This window comes from Triturus cristatus, chromosome 7 (genome assembly GCF_964204655.1).
Source record: "Triturus cristatus chromosome 7, aTriCri1.1, whole genome shotgun sequence".
Taxonomy (NCBI): Eukaryota; Metazoa; Chordata; class Amphibia; order Caudata; family Salamandridae; genus Triturus; species Triturus cristatus.
The window spans coordinates 582,103,929-582,120,550 of NC_140590.1; the positions used below are offsets into that span (position 1 = coordinate 582,103,929).

A 16,622-nucleotide genomic window follows, 5' to 3' on the forward strand; every position below is an offset into this window, starting at 1 on the left:
CCTATGACAAGAATACTGTTTGCAACAGATTTTATTTGGAACATGGTATAGTGGCTGCAATTCCACTTAGAATGAAGTTTCAGTTTGTTTGCATTTTAATTAATGAGCTTAAAATGTGGCAAGGACCTGTAAAATGTGGACCAAGCCTTCTAGAAATAACTTTAGTAGTAGAAATTGACTGTATCTTTTCTCCTGTATGACACTCCGGGGCAACCTTTCTTTTCTTGTGCTCTTGACATTTGCTTATTTTCCTGAGCCTTTTGAAGATGAATGGGTTAAATCCTGGCAAACTTGTAAGATGAGTCACTGCAGCTACTGATTTGCCATCAACAAACTTCAAGGGTAACACCCAGGGTTGCATACATGATAAATGAAAAATGGGAAATGTCCAGACTGAACAGCATTGTTCTATTCAAATTCTCAGAAGGCAAGAGTTTATTCTAGTTATCGTGTGTACCATTCAGCAAAACAACACGGGTATTGCTCAGGTAACTGATTCATTCAGTCAGTCTGACAATTGCTCTGACACTGATAGCCTTTGCTTGTTTACCCAATCATTTGCACAGTGCTGTCCAGAAAGTTGAGGTATACGGAGTGCTCCCATCAGGAATAATCTAGTGAGGTGAGCCATGGAGCTGAAAAATACCCTTAAGTAAGACTTGTGCTATCTGCAGAGCAGTGGATCATCTTGGCAATTGTCTAAAATGTGCCTTATTAATGTATATATCCACAGTTTCTGTGATCACAGTACACCCATCGCATGCTGGTAATTCCACTGTGAAATCTGTGGATTTGCAAGACCAAGGTTCAACTGGAATCTCTGGGGCTGCAAGGACCAGGTTGGTAATTCATTAACATCTTGTCTTGTGCTCATGTGTAGCAGAAGGCCACAAAATGTCTAGTATCTCTGTTAAGGGAAGATTATCAAAAGTGCCTCACAACCCAATCAGTAGTGGTTTTCTCTCCTCCTTGTCCTGAAATGAGTACATCATGATGCAATTTGATAATCTGAACTTGTAAATCAGTAGTTGTTACCTAGTTACCAAAAGGAAGTCCATTCCTTACTTCTAGTTGAGTAGGCAATGATGAAGTCTCTCTTTTTCACAAAATAACACATGCGTCTTTTATCTGATAGAGAAATAATTCAGTGTAATTCATTAAGTGGCCAGTTGGTACAGTCAAGAATGTATTCTCTGCGACTCAAACTTGTACTACGGCTGGGCATATTTTGAAATGCTTGTAGGTTTCTATGATCAGTACATAGTTCCACAGGGTATCTAGCGTCAGCAAGTTGACGCAACTCACTGAATGCCTCCCTCATAGCTAATAATTCCTTTTCTAACACAGAATAGTCAGCTTCACTAGCAGTTGAGGAACGAGAAACAGATAGGATGTTCTCAAAAGTCATCCTGCAGTTTCATGGTAGCACAGAACCAATTCCTCTATCGTAAACCCCAGTTTCAAGAATGAATGAAAAAAGAATTTGGGTGGCTTAAAACTGAGATTGATACAAAGACCGTACTCAGTTGTTTGAAAGCATTATTTGAAAGCTCACCTTCTTTTTAAAAATTTTTTTTTTATTACTTACATTATTTTATGTGCTACTTATAAAGCATGCTGTCTTTTTGCTGTGTTCAATGTCCCCCTTTTTTGTGTGGTTTTTATTGATCCTATACAGCTTCAGGATCTTTCCTGGTAATCTCTTTTTGTTGCACTAACCAAGCAACATCACAACTAACTGTGTATAGTAAGGAAAGATAAATAATTTCAAATGATATTGGCCTGTCTTTCTAAGCTGTTATAGTACGACATCCTAGAATTCTTCTAGGTGTTTTACAAAAATAAAGTGCTATGTTAATACTGCAGTTCTCCTCTATATAGCCGTTCTGTGAATACTTCAGCATGTCCTGCAGAATTTGATATTTATTTTAGATTAATGTTTGGGTGAGTATGTTTAGGCACTGTTGTCTGATGAGTACAGTTTGCTGACTGAGTTTGTGTTCACTAATATTATGGCAGTACAGGGAACATCTGTAGAGATTTTTCTTAAAGGAATGGGCCAAGAAGATAGCTAGGGTGAGAGCTCTCATTTCATGCTTATTGTTTGTTACTTTAGTCGATAATGTTTTTGAGTGTGGTAGTTCCTGTAGTATATTTTCATATTTTCTCATAATCCTTCGTATCCTAATTATTTGTTAATAGCACTCCTACCAAAGGCATAGAAAACCAACCTTACAATCGTAACACTGAGTCACTATTTGAAGAACTCTCTTCAGCTGGGAACGACTTAATTGGAGATGTAGATGAAGGAGCCGACTTGCTGGGTAAGCAAAGCTGTTACAGCTGTCTTCTACTGCCAGAGTTCTGTATCATTATGATTTCTAACTGTATAACACTGCTGTATCCCTCTTTGTGACTGCAATCTTATTCTTAAGTGCTTAAAAAAGTGGTATGCAGCAATATTGAGAATGAGATTTTTCTTTCTTTTTTAAGCTGTTTTTATTTTTATGAAAGCAGGCATTGTACATATCAGGGACACATGAATAACTGCTTGACATTGCAATGATACATAAAACTTGAGAAAAAAATAAAGACCTCATTAATACAGAGAATGACATTTTTCATACTGCCTTCCAGTATCCTACACACATCTGTTCACTTGCCACAGTTACGTACTGGTATTGGAGTTCAGTGGATATCAGTAATCATTGTGCATCTTAATAGCATGAGGCATTGATCTTCTTGATTTTCCACCTTGCAGCTAAAAGGCTAACTGTCTTTTTATGAACTCTTTTGAGTGTTTCTTCCTAATCCCATAACAGTCTTCTGCTGAAATATTGATGTCAAATCGTGACTATGGTGAGGCCCGTGCCTTTTTATCTTCACTGCTGCGTGTGCTCTCATGTATATAAGGGCTACATATGTCATGATAAATATTACCCTCCAGCCATGTGAATGTTTTTTCTCAGCATATAGATTGATAACTTGACTGCCAAGGGAACTGCTTATAAATGGGAACATAGTTAAATCTCATTCTTTCTGATACCAGTGCAGTGTCTCTGATGAAGAGACTTCAGCCTTTTGTTCTGGTCTGGTAGCAGAAAATCTCAATGCTAGGCTAAATGATTTGCAGATGTATGCAGTCTTGGGACAGGAATGCGCCTGCATGGTATACAGGTCTCTACCCCTGCCCTGGCTGCTTATAAGCGTATCTGGTATCCTCCCTTTTTTGGCTCCTAGTGTCACTCGTCTCTAGCCTGTTTGGAGAGGCCTTTCCCTCACAATGTGATGTCCAGGACCTGTCCTATGACCTGCCGAGGGAGCCCCAAGCATTCCTTGAGAGTGGACTGTGGAACACTGTCCCTGTCTTTGATTAGCACATAAGGTAATGGTGGCTGTATAGCATGTTTTGTGATCTATTGGCCTCTAGAGCCTTTTATTTTTTTTTGTTTTCAATGGATATTTGTAACTGCTGATTTCGCACCTTCAGCTTATTCCCATGCCCCAAACTGAATCTGGTGATTTTTGTCACTGGTGCTCTCCACGTAACAGTATTTTGTGCCATATGACTCTGCAATGCCCTCATACAACACAGGAAGTGATATAGTGGAGCTGCATACACGCACAACCCCTGCACACTGACGTCAGTTCCTTTAAATTCAAATTCACTCCCTTTTTTGTGGATTCAGAATCGTGTTCAAAACGTTACTTTTTTTTTTTATGACTCCAAAATTATCTTAAAAGTGAGCCAGGAAAGAAGATGGCTTCCCTGAAAATAACAGGTCTCAAGCCATGCTTTTATTGCAGATATCTTACATGTATCTATGGTGCTTGGGCCTATGTCATAAAGTATAAAAAGTAGTAGTGTTCGAAACAAAGGCCCCACTTCCGCCGCAAGTCTGAACACCGTTCTCATTCATGAAGTCGGTCAATCGAGAAATCACTCTCCAAGTCTTCTGGTAAGTTGAAAAAAAATACTATGAGCACAAGAAAACCAAGCGCACGTATCCCCATTGGACTGAACTACATCCTGCCACGCAGACGTCTGGCAAGAAGTCGCAAGGGCAACCCTGAAGAGATTCACACATTTCTGCCTCAGTCAGTCCTGCATTAAGTCCCGACGCAGACTGAATAATTCAGGCCGTTGTTGAACCTGGAGAAAATAGTGGCCATCAAGGAAGCCATGCTGCAAATTTTCCAGACACTGCCAGGTCCCTTTGGTGCTCTTCAGACCCCATGAAGCGGCAGGATTCTGCAGCTGACCTTCTACCAATGACCCATCCCTCGCCTGTCCCCTGAGGCCCTGTTCCTGTTACCAAAAAGGAGTATACCTGCTGTTCCTCAAGACAAGAAAGGAGGAGTCAACAAGAAGGCTGGATATAACTAAATATAAAATGCGTAAATAGTTGGTAATCTATTTGTTGGATAATAATGCTCTCACTCACCCTTTCAGGTGTCATGCTTCATCATATGGGCTGCTCCTCGTCGGGCCGGCGGTACAATGCCTAACGGGCTCCCTAAAAAGGGGCACTTTGTCAGAGATCTTCAATCCAACTGCCGTATGGTGAAGTGCGGGTGTGGGGGCCTGACTAATGTAGATGTGAATAAGTGATGTAAAACAGGGTTGGAAGTGCCGGTTAGGAATTTAGTTTTATTCTGAAGGCCTCCTTCCCTGATTAAAAACGTGTGTATAGCACTCAACAGAGTATAATGTCTCGTGTAGGAGTGATCTATATTAGTGTTTGATGGTCAACATGTTTCTCGCATGGAGCTGTTACACTCGCGATTCTTCAGGACCTAAAAAAACTATCTACAAAAGGAGAGAACTTGATAATATTAATCCTCTCAGGTTTTGAGCGAGTCAGTATCTCTTGACTAAAATACCTGTCATAGTCTGGTACTACCTGTAAAGAAAGGAAGGTAGGTTATACTCATCATGTATAGATATTAAATGGACATGACAATTAAAAAACAGCCTTCGAAGTGACTAATGAGTCCTAGTTAGCATGAATCGGTGGTGATTACTGATGCGTCTGGGCGCAACAGGACACAATTAATAAGTGGTGTATCCCCACAGTGAACTATAGTGACTAGTCGCATATGTGGAGTACGTTAAAAAACAGTAGCAGCAAGAAATAAACTCAAGTGACTCACCCTATTCAGTAGAAATTCAGACCACAACAGTACTTGGTGGGTTGAGCAAAAGCGATAGATCCTCTAAAAGTAGGACTAAACCGGAAACCAGTAGTGGAATGGGTAATGAAATAATAAGACAAAAATGTAGAGACAACAATAAAATGAAGATAAAATAAACATGTGGTATGAGACAAGTCTAAAACATAGAAGCAGTAGTTAATCAGCTGTATAGTATATCTCCTATGTAGAAGCGCCTCTGAGCTGGTCTATGTGGCCAATAAAGAAATAATTCAAAGTAAAGATCTCCGACAAAGTGCCCCTTTTTAGGGAGCCCGTTAGGCATTGCACCGCCGGCCCGACGAGGAGCAGCCCATATGATGAAGCATAACACCTGAAAGGGTGTGTGAGGGCATTATTATCCAACAAATGGATTACCAACTATATACGCATTTTGTATTTAGTTATATCCAGCCTTCTTGTTGACTCCTCCTTTCTTGTCTTGAGGAACAGCAGGTATACTCCTTTTTGGTAGTCTTCACCCTTGGGGCCACTTGTCTTGCTGGACCTCCCACTCCCCTGTGAGTGGAAATAGCCCCTACTGTCCCTCTCTTTGTAATTCCTGTTCCTGTTACACCACTAAAGCCAGACCTGACTTATACCCTGACCCCAACGGTTCTTGCTAGTTCCTTCTGTGTCTACGCCGGTACCAACCCTTGTACTGGTTCCAATCACAATGCCTGACTCCGACCCCAAACAGACTTCAGCCCATGTTAGGCCTATGTTGTGGTATGAAATAACTAAGGGGCAACCAGTGATTATACAGCCAGGTCGTCTGCCTCCAATTCTTCCTCAATGGCAGTGCTACAAGTGGCTGGTGACTAAATTAGGCTCTGACTCCAATGCGGTACAGAGTATGCTTAATGATACTTGGAGATACTTGGAGATGGACTCACCACCTGGTCCTCCAACAGAAAAAAAATGCCTATTTTCGTGTAATTGTGTGAAGAAAAGCAGAAGTGATAGATTTGCAGTTGGAGCGTATTTACATGGTATTTCATGGCACAGACCTTGCCAAAAGGCAGCAGAGCCCTCTACTTTGTTAAAGACGAGCATAAGGACCATCATTAAAGAAGAGCAACCTTTCAGATGTTAGCTAGTAAACAACATACCGCAGTTTGCCATGGACAGAGGAGAAGAATGAATACTCTACCAAAAAATAAGTATCTATATATTTGCATGAACTGATTTGCATTTTTGTAAAAGTTTTTATCCTTTTGCAATGGTTTTAATTAACTGATACAAGTAAATTGAATCTTGAGTACTCTGTGTAATCACTGTTAAAGAGCTGCATAGATTTCTCTCTACTACCACTTTATTCTATTTGTTGCAAGATTCATTTTACTGATGGCAAGAATGAATCGTGTCTAATACTGGATTTATTTAATTCTAACTTTAAATGTTTTGAAGTTGCTTCCTTAAGTAAATGCTGTATCCCAAAATCAAAGGTGGCTATTAAAGACACTCTCGCAAAGATTTGTGAATCTCCTTTAGGAGCATGAATGTGGAAAAGGACCAATTTGTTCTCTGCAGTTGTCCCATTCACACACCAACCCTATTTGTTGCTTAAAATCTTTTGTATGATCTGCTGCTGAAAGAAGTTAAGGGATTTGTCATTCATTATAGTGCCCCATGGGAATTCCAGAAGCAAGCGAAATGTTATGCATGAAGGATTGCATTTCCTCCAAAAGAACTAGCTTTTTCATGACTGTTTAGATGTTCCACACTATTTGAGTATGCGCATGCTTCATGAAGCAGTGCACCTTCCAGGACATTATCTGCTCAACCACCTCTTGCATGGGTTAGCATATAGTGTTCTTTCAAGACTCAAATGCTTACTGCATCTGTAATGCAAAGAAATGTGCTGAAAAAGCAAAGCAAAAAGAACAGCATTCCTTAAAAGCTGAGAAAAGACTATCCACCACCATTAAAAATTCCTAATTGACAGTGGGACCATCTTTCCACCCAGATAACAGTCAGTCAGTCAAATAATCTTTATTTCGGTCATAAAAGATACATATATACAAACAATAACATATCTAGTATTTCCAGCACTTAAGATTAAGAACACAATACAATTATCATAGTATGTAAAAATAATTTGAATTTAAAAAGTATAAAAGGATAAAAAGCACTGGTTGACAGTTCTTAATTAATTGATGTCAAGAGGGGAATATAGATTAAGATAATTATAAAAAAGATCTTCTCCTGCGCCACATAGCATTAATAAAGCGCGAGACAGAGAAAACAAGAGGGGTGGAAGTATTGGATTTGAGAATTCTGAGCGCCTCTTTGTAATGACTGAACCCAAGATTTCTACAGAGTTGAAAAAGCCACCGTCGTCGTATAGATTGGTACCCAATGCAGAAAAAAAAAACGTGGGACACGGACCCTCCCTTGGCCCCACAGGCCGGACATTCTACAGTCTTATCTGTCGACCATTTATAAGAGAGGACCCTAAGCGGGACTGTGCCATATCTAAACTGCAGATAAAGTTTTCTCGGGATACTAAATTTTCAGACTTACAAATGTCTGGTATCGAGGAGTGGCCCCATAGTTCCGCCCCGTAAAAAATTGCTCCCCGTGCTTGTGCCTTATATATTTCTATGATAGAAGCAACTGGCTTGGAGGTGGATTCTCTATGAAGTTTTAAAATACCAACTGTAGTTTGCACAAGTCTTAATTTAACCTTAGACAATTGTGGGCCCCAGTCCATTCTATCTGTAAGAGTAATACCCAAATATTCGAAGACAGTTACCCTGTCCGACGCTATGCCATTCAGAGAGGGATTAGAACATCTGGTCTTTGGTGGATTGCAGACCATAAATTTGATCTTTTGAGTGTTAATCTCCAACCCCCTTTTGAGACAGAAATTAACAAAACTATCCAGGGCGCGTTGGATTACCATTGGTGATTTTTTTGACAATAGGAGGGTATCGTCAGCGAACATTAATGCCACTACCTGATCATTTTGTAACTTTGGGGCATCGATGTCTTTGACCCCTTTAAGGTGGGCAATCAGTGCATTTACAAAAAGACAGAATAGGGTGGGCGCCAGAACACAACCCTGTCTGACTCCTCTTTTAACTGGGAATTTAGGTGTTAGGCCTCCCCGTTTGCCACTCCTAACTTGTGCAAAATTATCCAAATGGAGCCTCCTGATAATATTAAGGAGGTTTGCAGGGATCCCCATATCCTCCATTACTGCCCATAGTGTTTTACGGGGTACCAAATCAAAGGCAGATTTGAGGTCGACAAAGATTAAGTAGAGGCTGCCACCCTCTACTCTCACAGTTTTCCAGTATAGGAGTTGGAGCCTTAGTAACTGGTCAACCGTGGATGTCTTTGCCCTAAAACCGGCCTGATAGGGGCTAAGAATCGACTGTTCCTCCATCCAGATCTGAAGCCGATCGAGTATAATACGTGAAAATAGTTTTTGGCTTACATCGATCAGGCTGATCGGACGGTAATTGGCCGGGAGTAGTGGGGATCCTTTTTTAAACACTGGTATGATCTCGGCTCCCACCCAGGTATCAGGTAATTTAGCTCCCTGGATTATGGCGTTGAACAATAAACAGAGGAACCCAAATCACTGTTTGGTCCTTATAAAGGTCGCCGGGAATGTTATTGAGGCCAGGCGCCTTGCCTGCTGGGAGCCTTTTTATGGCAAGTTCAACATCCTTCAGTGTTACTTTAAGATGGGATTTTTCATTAGAAATATGAGGTAAGGGAGGGTTGTCGAGGGTTCTCGAGGGAGCAATTTAGTAGCTCAACAGTGTTCTGAGGCAGTGAATGAGGAGAGGGGTCGTGAGAGGGATTTGGTTCTGCCAGAGGGGCATACAGGAGCTGGAAGTGCTCAACCCATCTCTCTGGTGCAATGTTAGGGTCATCTGCCTTTTGACCAGCCCTACTACCAGTTCTTATAATTGACCAAAATTCCCTCATGTCCCTGTTCCCAAGGGCAGATTTTATGGCATCCCATTTATTATTATCCCAGTTCTGTTTGGCCTCAGTTACCACTTTCTTGTAATCTAGTCTGTTATGTTTTATTAGTGGTCTATTCAAAGATTTAATTGCTTCCAAGAGTGCCCCCTTTGCTTTCTTACAGTTATGATCGAACCATGTGAGGGCCTTCTTATTCTTCCGTAGTTTAGCCATTGGTGGGTTCAGTAGTTCGGCAAGAGCAGTCACTAGACCTGTGTGGATGTTATATATTTGATTACACAAGAATTCCTGGCCCTGGTCAAAGTGACCACTTAATTCAAGGAACGCCAGATAAACAACTCGATAAAGAGTAGTCATTTTATCAGGGGACCTTTTCAACATTGGCCATTTAAGCCTTCTTCTGTCATTAGAGAGAAGGGGGGTACCTCGGTTATCTACTCTTTCCTCTATGTTTAGACCCATCTAAGGGAGACTAAAGTCAGGTACAAGGGCGTTATGGTCGCTATCATGACGTAGGAGGATCTCAAAGTCAATTACCCTAGGCCAGGTCCTTGCCTCTACCATGACATAATCTATACGGGAAGACTGGCCTGGGCGATATAAAAGTGGGATTACCCTCCAAATCAGATTGAGCACGGCCATTACAGGCTCTCAGAGAGTGGGCCATAGTGAGAGAATTCAGCTGGAGAGCAAGTAGTGTCCATTCCTTTATCGGAGGTACTTGGAGATCTGGAATGGACCAAAGTGAATCCTCCTCGCCAGTAATAGACTCCATAATGCCCGGCAGAGGTTCATACTGGCAATTGAAATCCCCTGCAACAATCAGAGTACTATCCCCCTGTACCGCAGGTATAAATTTGTCTACAATGTCCAATGTTGGTGATTCTTTTCCCATCTGGGTAGGACGGGAATAGACGTTAATAATAATCAGACTAAATTTAGACGGAAAGGAAAGTCTGATACATTGAAGATCAGGGGTTGGAGTGTCTAATTGTGACACTGAACATCCTAAGTGTGAACCAATCAGGATGGGCAAACCCCAAAAGGGTCTACCCCTCTTGCCAATTGAAGCCAAGTTATTGACAGACAAAAAACCCAACCTAAAAAAGTGTTCCCTGAGCCAAGTCTCCTGGAGCAGGCAGACATCGTGCTGATCTATAAAAAGTCCCCAGTCAGGAGAGGCCATCTTATTAGGAAGCCCCGCCACGTTCCAGGACAAAATGGTAAGTTTGTTTTCAAATACCAACAATCCTCCGCCTTTGTCATTTGGGGCCCTTGTCACCATAACTGGGGCAAAGGGAGGGGTGGTATCAGTATCACTTGGAAAATTAATAGTTTCATTCACCTTGTGAGGCCGTGGGGACAAAGTAGATGGGAGCTGAAGGGAGCCTGCAGTTACACCATGCCTTATTGTATCCAATTTTATTGGGGTAATGTTATGATCTAGATTTATTCTAGTCCCCAAGGTACTATTAGACTGAGCAGAGTGGGTAGCTGTGTCAAAGAGGCTTAAAAATTGTCCACCAGCGTTTTAAGGCATCCAACCTGTCGAGTCAATCTACTTCCTCCAGTTGGGCATAGCGATTAGATACAGGGATGTTAAAAAGAGAAAGATGTTGTTGGGAGCTAACAGAAGTAGTCGGAGGGTTCAAGACTCATCTTTAATAGTTCGTAAAAGACTGAGGGGCGCCCGTCCTCCAGGGACATGGATAGAAAAAGTCAAGGGTAAGTGCTCCGATATTCGTGGGAGGATCCCTATTAATCGGGTAAGTAATGATGACCTTTGGATAGTTTCTGGATGTCTAAAATTAATGATCACGCAATCCCCGCCGATGGACTTATATGTAGGGCCCACCCAAGCGACCCTCCTTACCATCAAAATGTCACCAGCCTTGTTATATGGGAATTGCTTGTTTTTGGCCAACCATAACAGGATCTTATTACGTAGTTCTAAGTGGGATTCTTTATGGCCTTTCTTAAGTTCTGGTATTCCTGCCAATATAGTTACGTAGGGAGCAGCCTCCGGGGGTAGGTTAATTGTGGGAAGACAGGATTGTTGCAACGCATAGCCATTCCCCCCTGCATGCCCTGTGACAGATGGCAAGGCACTTGTGTCAGTAGCGGGTACATTACTAGCTATTGTTAAGGTATGAGTTGGTGTCGCTCGCACAGTGTTAAGGGCATTCTCATGTAAACCTTGGGATGAAGGCCCAGCAAACCCTTCTCTGCTGTTTAAAGTCACTCCCAAGTCCTTTGTGCTGCTAGCTCCAGGATTTTGGGGGGCTCGATCTTGCGTCAATTTGCTGACTTCATATGACTGCAATGCCCGGCAGGAGGGTAGATCCTGTGTGGTCGGGAGCCCATTCTTGTGTATGGGAACTGTGGGAAGTACTGTAAGTTCCTGATTGGAATGGGCTTGAGATAAATTCTTGGTAGATACAAGATTTTGTAGATGTTGGAAGAGGGGGGCGATCTCTTCCCTCATAATCGCTCGACACTGGACTAGGAAGTCCGCCATTAGAGCTTGAGCCCAAGAAGGATAAGTCTGGTATGGCGGGGATTTGGGAGAATTGGACAGAGAAGTTCCACTATCAATTGGCCTCACAGTGCCTCGAATGGACCCTCTCCTTGTTTTTTTACCTTTAGGGCCCCCATTTTTTTCTTGTTTTCTCTTCCTAGATCTAGAGATTTTAACAGTATTACCCTCAGATCGAGACTCAAGGTTTGGTGTAGAAATATTATCGGAGTTAGATGGAGCCACACTTTGGCAGTCATTCTGATCTAGGAGATTCGTGGGATCATTTAGGGGCAAGTGGGTCAAGTGGAAGCAGTCTGGCGTAATTGAGAGGCGTCTTTTAGTCTGTTCAATTTCAGATGTAACAACTCCAATCACCTTCTGGAGCATTAGGTCAATAGCTGTGGGCAATGATGGTGAAGTGGGTTTGGCTTTAACCCAGGGCGCTTAGCTGCACAAGCACGTCTCCCCTGTCTGCGATGGGGTGGTTCTGGGGGAGCCATCGCAACACAGGAGAAAATAGTTAATAGCTGCACAGACAGGTAACCTAATTAACGGCACAATACCTTAAATCTAATGGAAAGGTAGAAGTCTCAGGAGTCTAGGGATTGGAGGACTGGCCCAGCCTCCTCCAGGCGATGACGGGCAAGGACGGGCCCGCCCTTGGCCCGGGCTTCGCCCGCGCGCGTCCCTCGCTGCGGGAATCCATTAAGGCTTTTAAGGGCCTCTGGCGCCCTCTGATGACACCCTCGCAGGTGCCGCACACTGCCCCCTGGGCTTGGAAGTCCGTTCAAACAGCCATTCCCCTCACGGCAATGGCAGCGTCGGTGACAATGGAGCGGAGCGAGGCGGGGGAGAAGGCTGCGACGGGTGCCGTTAATGAAGATTAGCCATTCCCCTCGCGGCATGGGTGAGTCAAAGATTAGCGCGTCCCGCGCTGCGGGAATCCGTTGAGGCTTTTAAGGGCCTCTGGCGCCCTCTGGTGACACCCTCGCAGGTGCCGCACACTGCCCCCTGGGCTTGGAGGTCTGCTCAAACAGCCGTTCCCCTCACGGCAATGGCAGCGTCGGTGACAATGGAGCGGAGCGAGGCAGGGGGGAGAAGGCTGCGACGGGTGCCGTTAATGGAGATTATCCATTCCCCTCACGGCATGGGTGAGTCAAAGATTAGCGCGTCCCCAGATAACCTACTTAAAAATAAACATGCAAAACAAACTCTTGTCTTAACATATTGCATAGTGAATTGTAAAACTGGGATAACCACTTAGGGAGGCTAGCTAGATGTCTTGCAAAGTCTACACACTGTAAGGCCTAGCTGTGTAATGGTCTAGTTTGTGATGATCATACAATAGAATTGGTACTGCTGCGAACATGTGGAAGAGATGTAGGGCAATAAAATAGTAAACTCTCATCACAAGACATTGAGGGTTTTCCATCTTTCTTACTAAGACTAACTGGATCTGGTCTGGGAGATAGACCCTGTACATTTTCGGTGAGCTAGACTTGATGCACTGTGAAAAGTTCCTCTTGAAGTTGCAACTGAAGATCAAATCATGAAAGAAGTCCTGCCTGCGTATTCCAGCCAGAGTTTGATAGAATATAGCATGGCATATATGAAGCTGTAATGGTTTGAATACTACTTGACCTTGAGATACCTCCTCCTGGACCTCTACAGCACCAGTGTAAAACTGGGTAATAGTGATGTTGGAGCTAACTATCCTATTTCAGATACCATGAATGCATAGCCATTCTCTGAATTATGTTTTTATCATTATAGTGAAAGCCAAGCAAGTTTTGGTTTGGAGAGCTGATCTAGTCTAAGGTGTGAAAGCTGAGTCCAGTCCAGGTTTTCACTCGGACCAGACCCAGCAGCAGCAGCAGCCAGAGACGCAGAGCGGGAGAAGCGTTGAAGAAACGCCGAAAGGAAAACGCTCCAGTCACCCGCCCGCCCTTGCTGATTGTCCCGCTCAGGTTCCCCCCTCTCTATCTGGTCACAGTACGACACTGCATCGTACTGGAGCTCGGAACTCAGAGCTTCGAGCTTGGTGCTCAGAATCAAGAACCAAGTCCTGCAGCGTGGGAGAGCACCACGGGGGAGAGCACCAAACGCTGTGGAGGCCACCGGGGACGAGACGCGAGGTACGTGCCCTCACTCTCCCCCACTCTAAACCACCCACGGCAACCAGAGGCAGCGCGAGGCGTGGGCCAGGAAAGTTGAGTGCAAAAAAGCATAGAGAGCGCGGCCGCCCTACTGGCGGCCGCAGAGTGTAGAACCCAACAAGACTGCGGAAGCGACCCAACTAGGTTGGCTAGTATTACAAATAATGGGGTAACCCGGTGTCCCTCAGAACCTGGGTATAAGTATTAAGTAGAACAATTGGTTCTGTTGTGGATTATCAATTGCTTAGAATACTCAATGAGTAGAGACTTATTTATAACACATCTATCAATAAATGAAGATAACACACACCAGACGTAGAATTTTCAATAATGCATTCAAAACAAAATATCAAAAAATGTTTAAGGCTGTCACGCTTTACAAATTCAATTGTAGTGAGGAATAGGTGACTGTGGTGAAAATAGTGACATATAGGGATTGGTGATATTGACAGTACACTATGTACAAGACAAATAGACATGTGACACTAAGCTTGGGAAAAAAGGGGGATTTTGTTTTGTCCATATCATTTATTCACATATGCTGTAGGATCCATTGATAAGTATAAACTGTGATCATGAGCACTGTGCGGACATATGCAGAAAGTCGACGTTTCAACCCTGTACGTGGCGCAAATGTAAAAGCATCAAGGCGGGTCTTCCTCAGGACTGGAAAAGGGGGGGTGTTTGACAGCCAAAGGCAGATGCTTCAGTGGATGAAATCTGCAGATTTGTGTGGATTCTTCTTATTTAGTATAGAGCCAGGTCTCCACCAGACGGTTGGAGCCTCACATAGTTCTTCACTTAACTATCCACCATTCGGTTAGAATCTGGTTGGGGGCAGCTTGCAGTCTGCCAGTGTGCCCAGGCTCCGGCTCCGCTTGACCCTAAAAACTTTGAAAAGCTTCTATCCTTCTTTGCCCCGGGACCAGGGAATTTGCAAGATATATTCTCCCGGATAGACTCACCCGTCTGAAACAACCAGGCCAATACCAGCTTCGATCACCAGGCAACCAGGACCGTCCGTACTGCCGGACAGGGGTACCTGGACCCCCCCCCCCCCTGGAATCTTAGAGCTCAGAGCCAGAGCTCAGAGTATACAACAATCATGCGGACCTCGTCCAGCTTCAAGCTAACTATCGCCCACATAAATCCGCAATACGTCAGAAGTCCAAGATGTTGTACACTCCAGGTAAAGGATGTGTAAGATCCGGTTCAACCCCCCGGGAGGGGCAACAATTGGACGTGCAATTGGACGAGCAGCCAACTAACTCTTCTCCAACTTTAAGCGCGAAGACTATGAATTTAAATGCAAATTCAAAACAAATTTAAGTGAACTCACTGCAAACGGAAATAGGAACAGTCCTAATGGCAATAGTGACATTAGATCCTACTTTCAGCAAACAAGCAAAAAAGGCAAATCAGGCCACCCTGGCAATCCTGGGAAAATAGCCGACACACCACGCTTTGAGACTTGCATCGAAACCATCGCTAGCAGATCAGCAAGCGCCAATATATACGAGACTTTATGTCAAAGATCCCCACTTATCACTCCACTTTCTCCGGAAATTATCATAGTTAAGGGCAACAGTGCTCAAGTACAAGAGTTCTCAATTGATCAAGGCCCGTTTTGCAACAGTGCTCAAGCACAAGAGTTCTCAATTGATCAAGGCCCGTTTTGCCCCAACAACTTCGCAAACTGCACACCAGTGTCCGCAAATCCAGACAGCGGACCCATGGAAGCTTACCCCACTACCCTCCTAGAGGCAAGTGAGGAGTTTCCTCCTTTAACAAGACACATTACGGGCAATTGCACCACTCCTTTGCAGCCTCAGCTAGACCCTTTGGCCTCCTCCTTCATGAAGTGAGAGCTCTCCATCTAAAGGGTGTCCTAACTCATCAAACCGAAACCTCCTTCTATGCGCAAACGAACCATGGTCCTCCGCCTCTCCAAAAACTGATATGGAAACTGTCTCGGTGCCTCAAAAAATAGAGAATCATCTCCCGTTGATCAATGAAGCTCTGATCTCAATGGCAAATGCGGCCATAATGCACGCTGATAAGTTGGACACACAAACACACACTGATTTCTAGGCTTAAGGACATCCTATCGGGGCCCTAGTTTTGTACACCAGTGGTCAGTGTCTTGCATGGCTCTGAGTTTCTGGCGCGGGAAGTCGTGTACAGAACTGACGTCCGCATGCAGGGGCGGCATCTAAGTAGCTACCACGACGTCATCTCGACGAACACGACGCCAACGACGGACGCGGAGCTGACCAACGCCACCTTCCGACGCGCAGAGGTACTGCTGACCAAAAAGTTTCCGAATCAAGTTTGACGCCTGGGGGTAATTCTAAGGTAAGGAGTCTATAACTAACCTATGTTTCTTACAGATATATTGTTACCAAAGGAATGTAACTTGTTCGTCAGAGGACTCATTAAAGGTTAGCAACAATGGCTAGACCAGCACTGCTGAGCAATACCTGATAATACTCAATGGCAACCCGTCGCCCCGGTGCCTTGGCCCTAGGTATGTCTGCTTTCGCTTCCATCAGCTCCTCCTCCATAATCTGGGCATCCAGTTCCGTCCTAACTTCAGACACCTGCCTCAGCTTTAGACCCTCCAAAAAAGGAATATAGAGGTCTGCACTTACCACGGGGTCGGCCCTGTACACTGCCTGCAGGGGTTGCCGGAACACCTCCAGCATAGCTGCCTGAGCATAGACCAGCCCGCCCGACTGGGCTCGAAGACTAGTAACCTTAAGCAATATTCAGGCCAGTAATCGACCAGGTTTATCTCCCTCTGTATGCAG

The 16,622-nt window shown here is 44.0% G+C and overlaps 1 protein-coding gene across 3 annotated transcripts in view; it reads left to right on the forward strand.

The window, feature by feature from the left end:
* Positions 1-16,622, forward strand: part of SPAG9 (sperm associated antigen 9) — a 1,633,747-nt gene that overhangs the window by 339,470 nt on the left and 1,277,655 nt on the right. For all 3 annotated transcript variants that reach the window (XM_085617154.1, XM_085617155.1, XM_085617156.1), the window contains one exon: positions 2,203-2,324. In XM_085617154.1, coding sequence (XP_085473280.1) covers positions 2,203-2,324 — 122 coding nt within the window. The remainder of the gene's footprint in view (positions 1-2,202; positions 2,325-16,622) is intronic.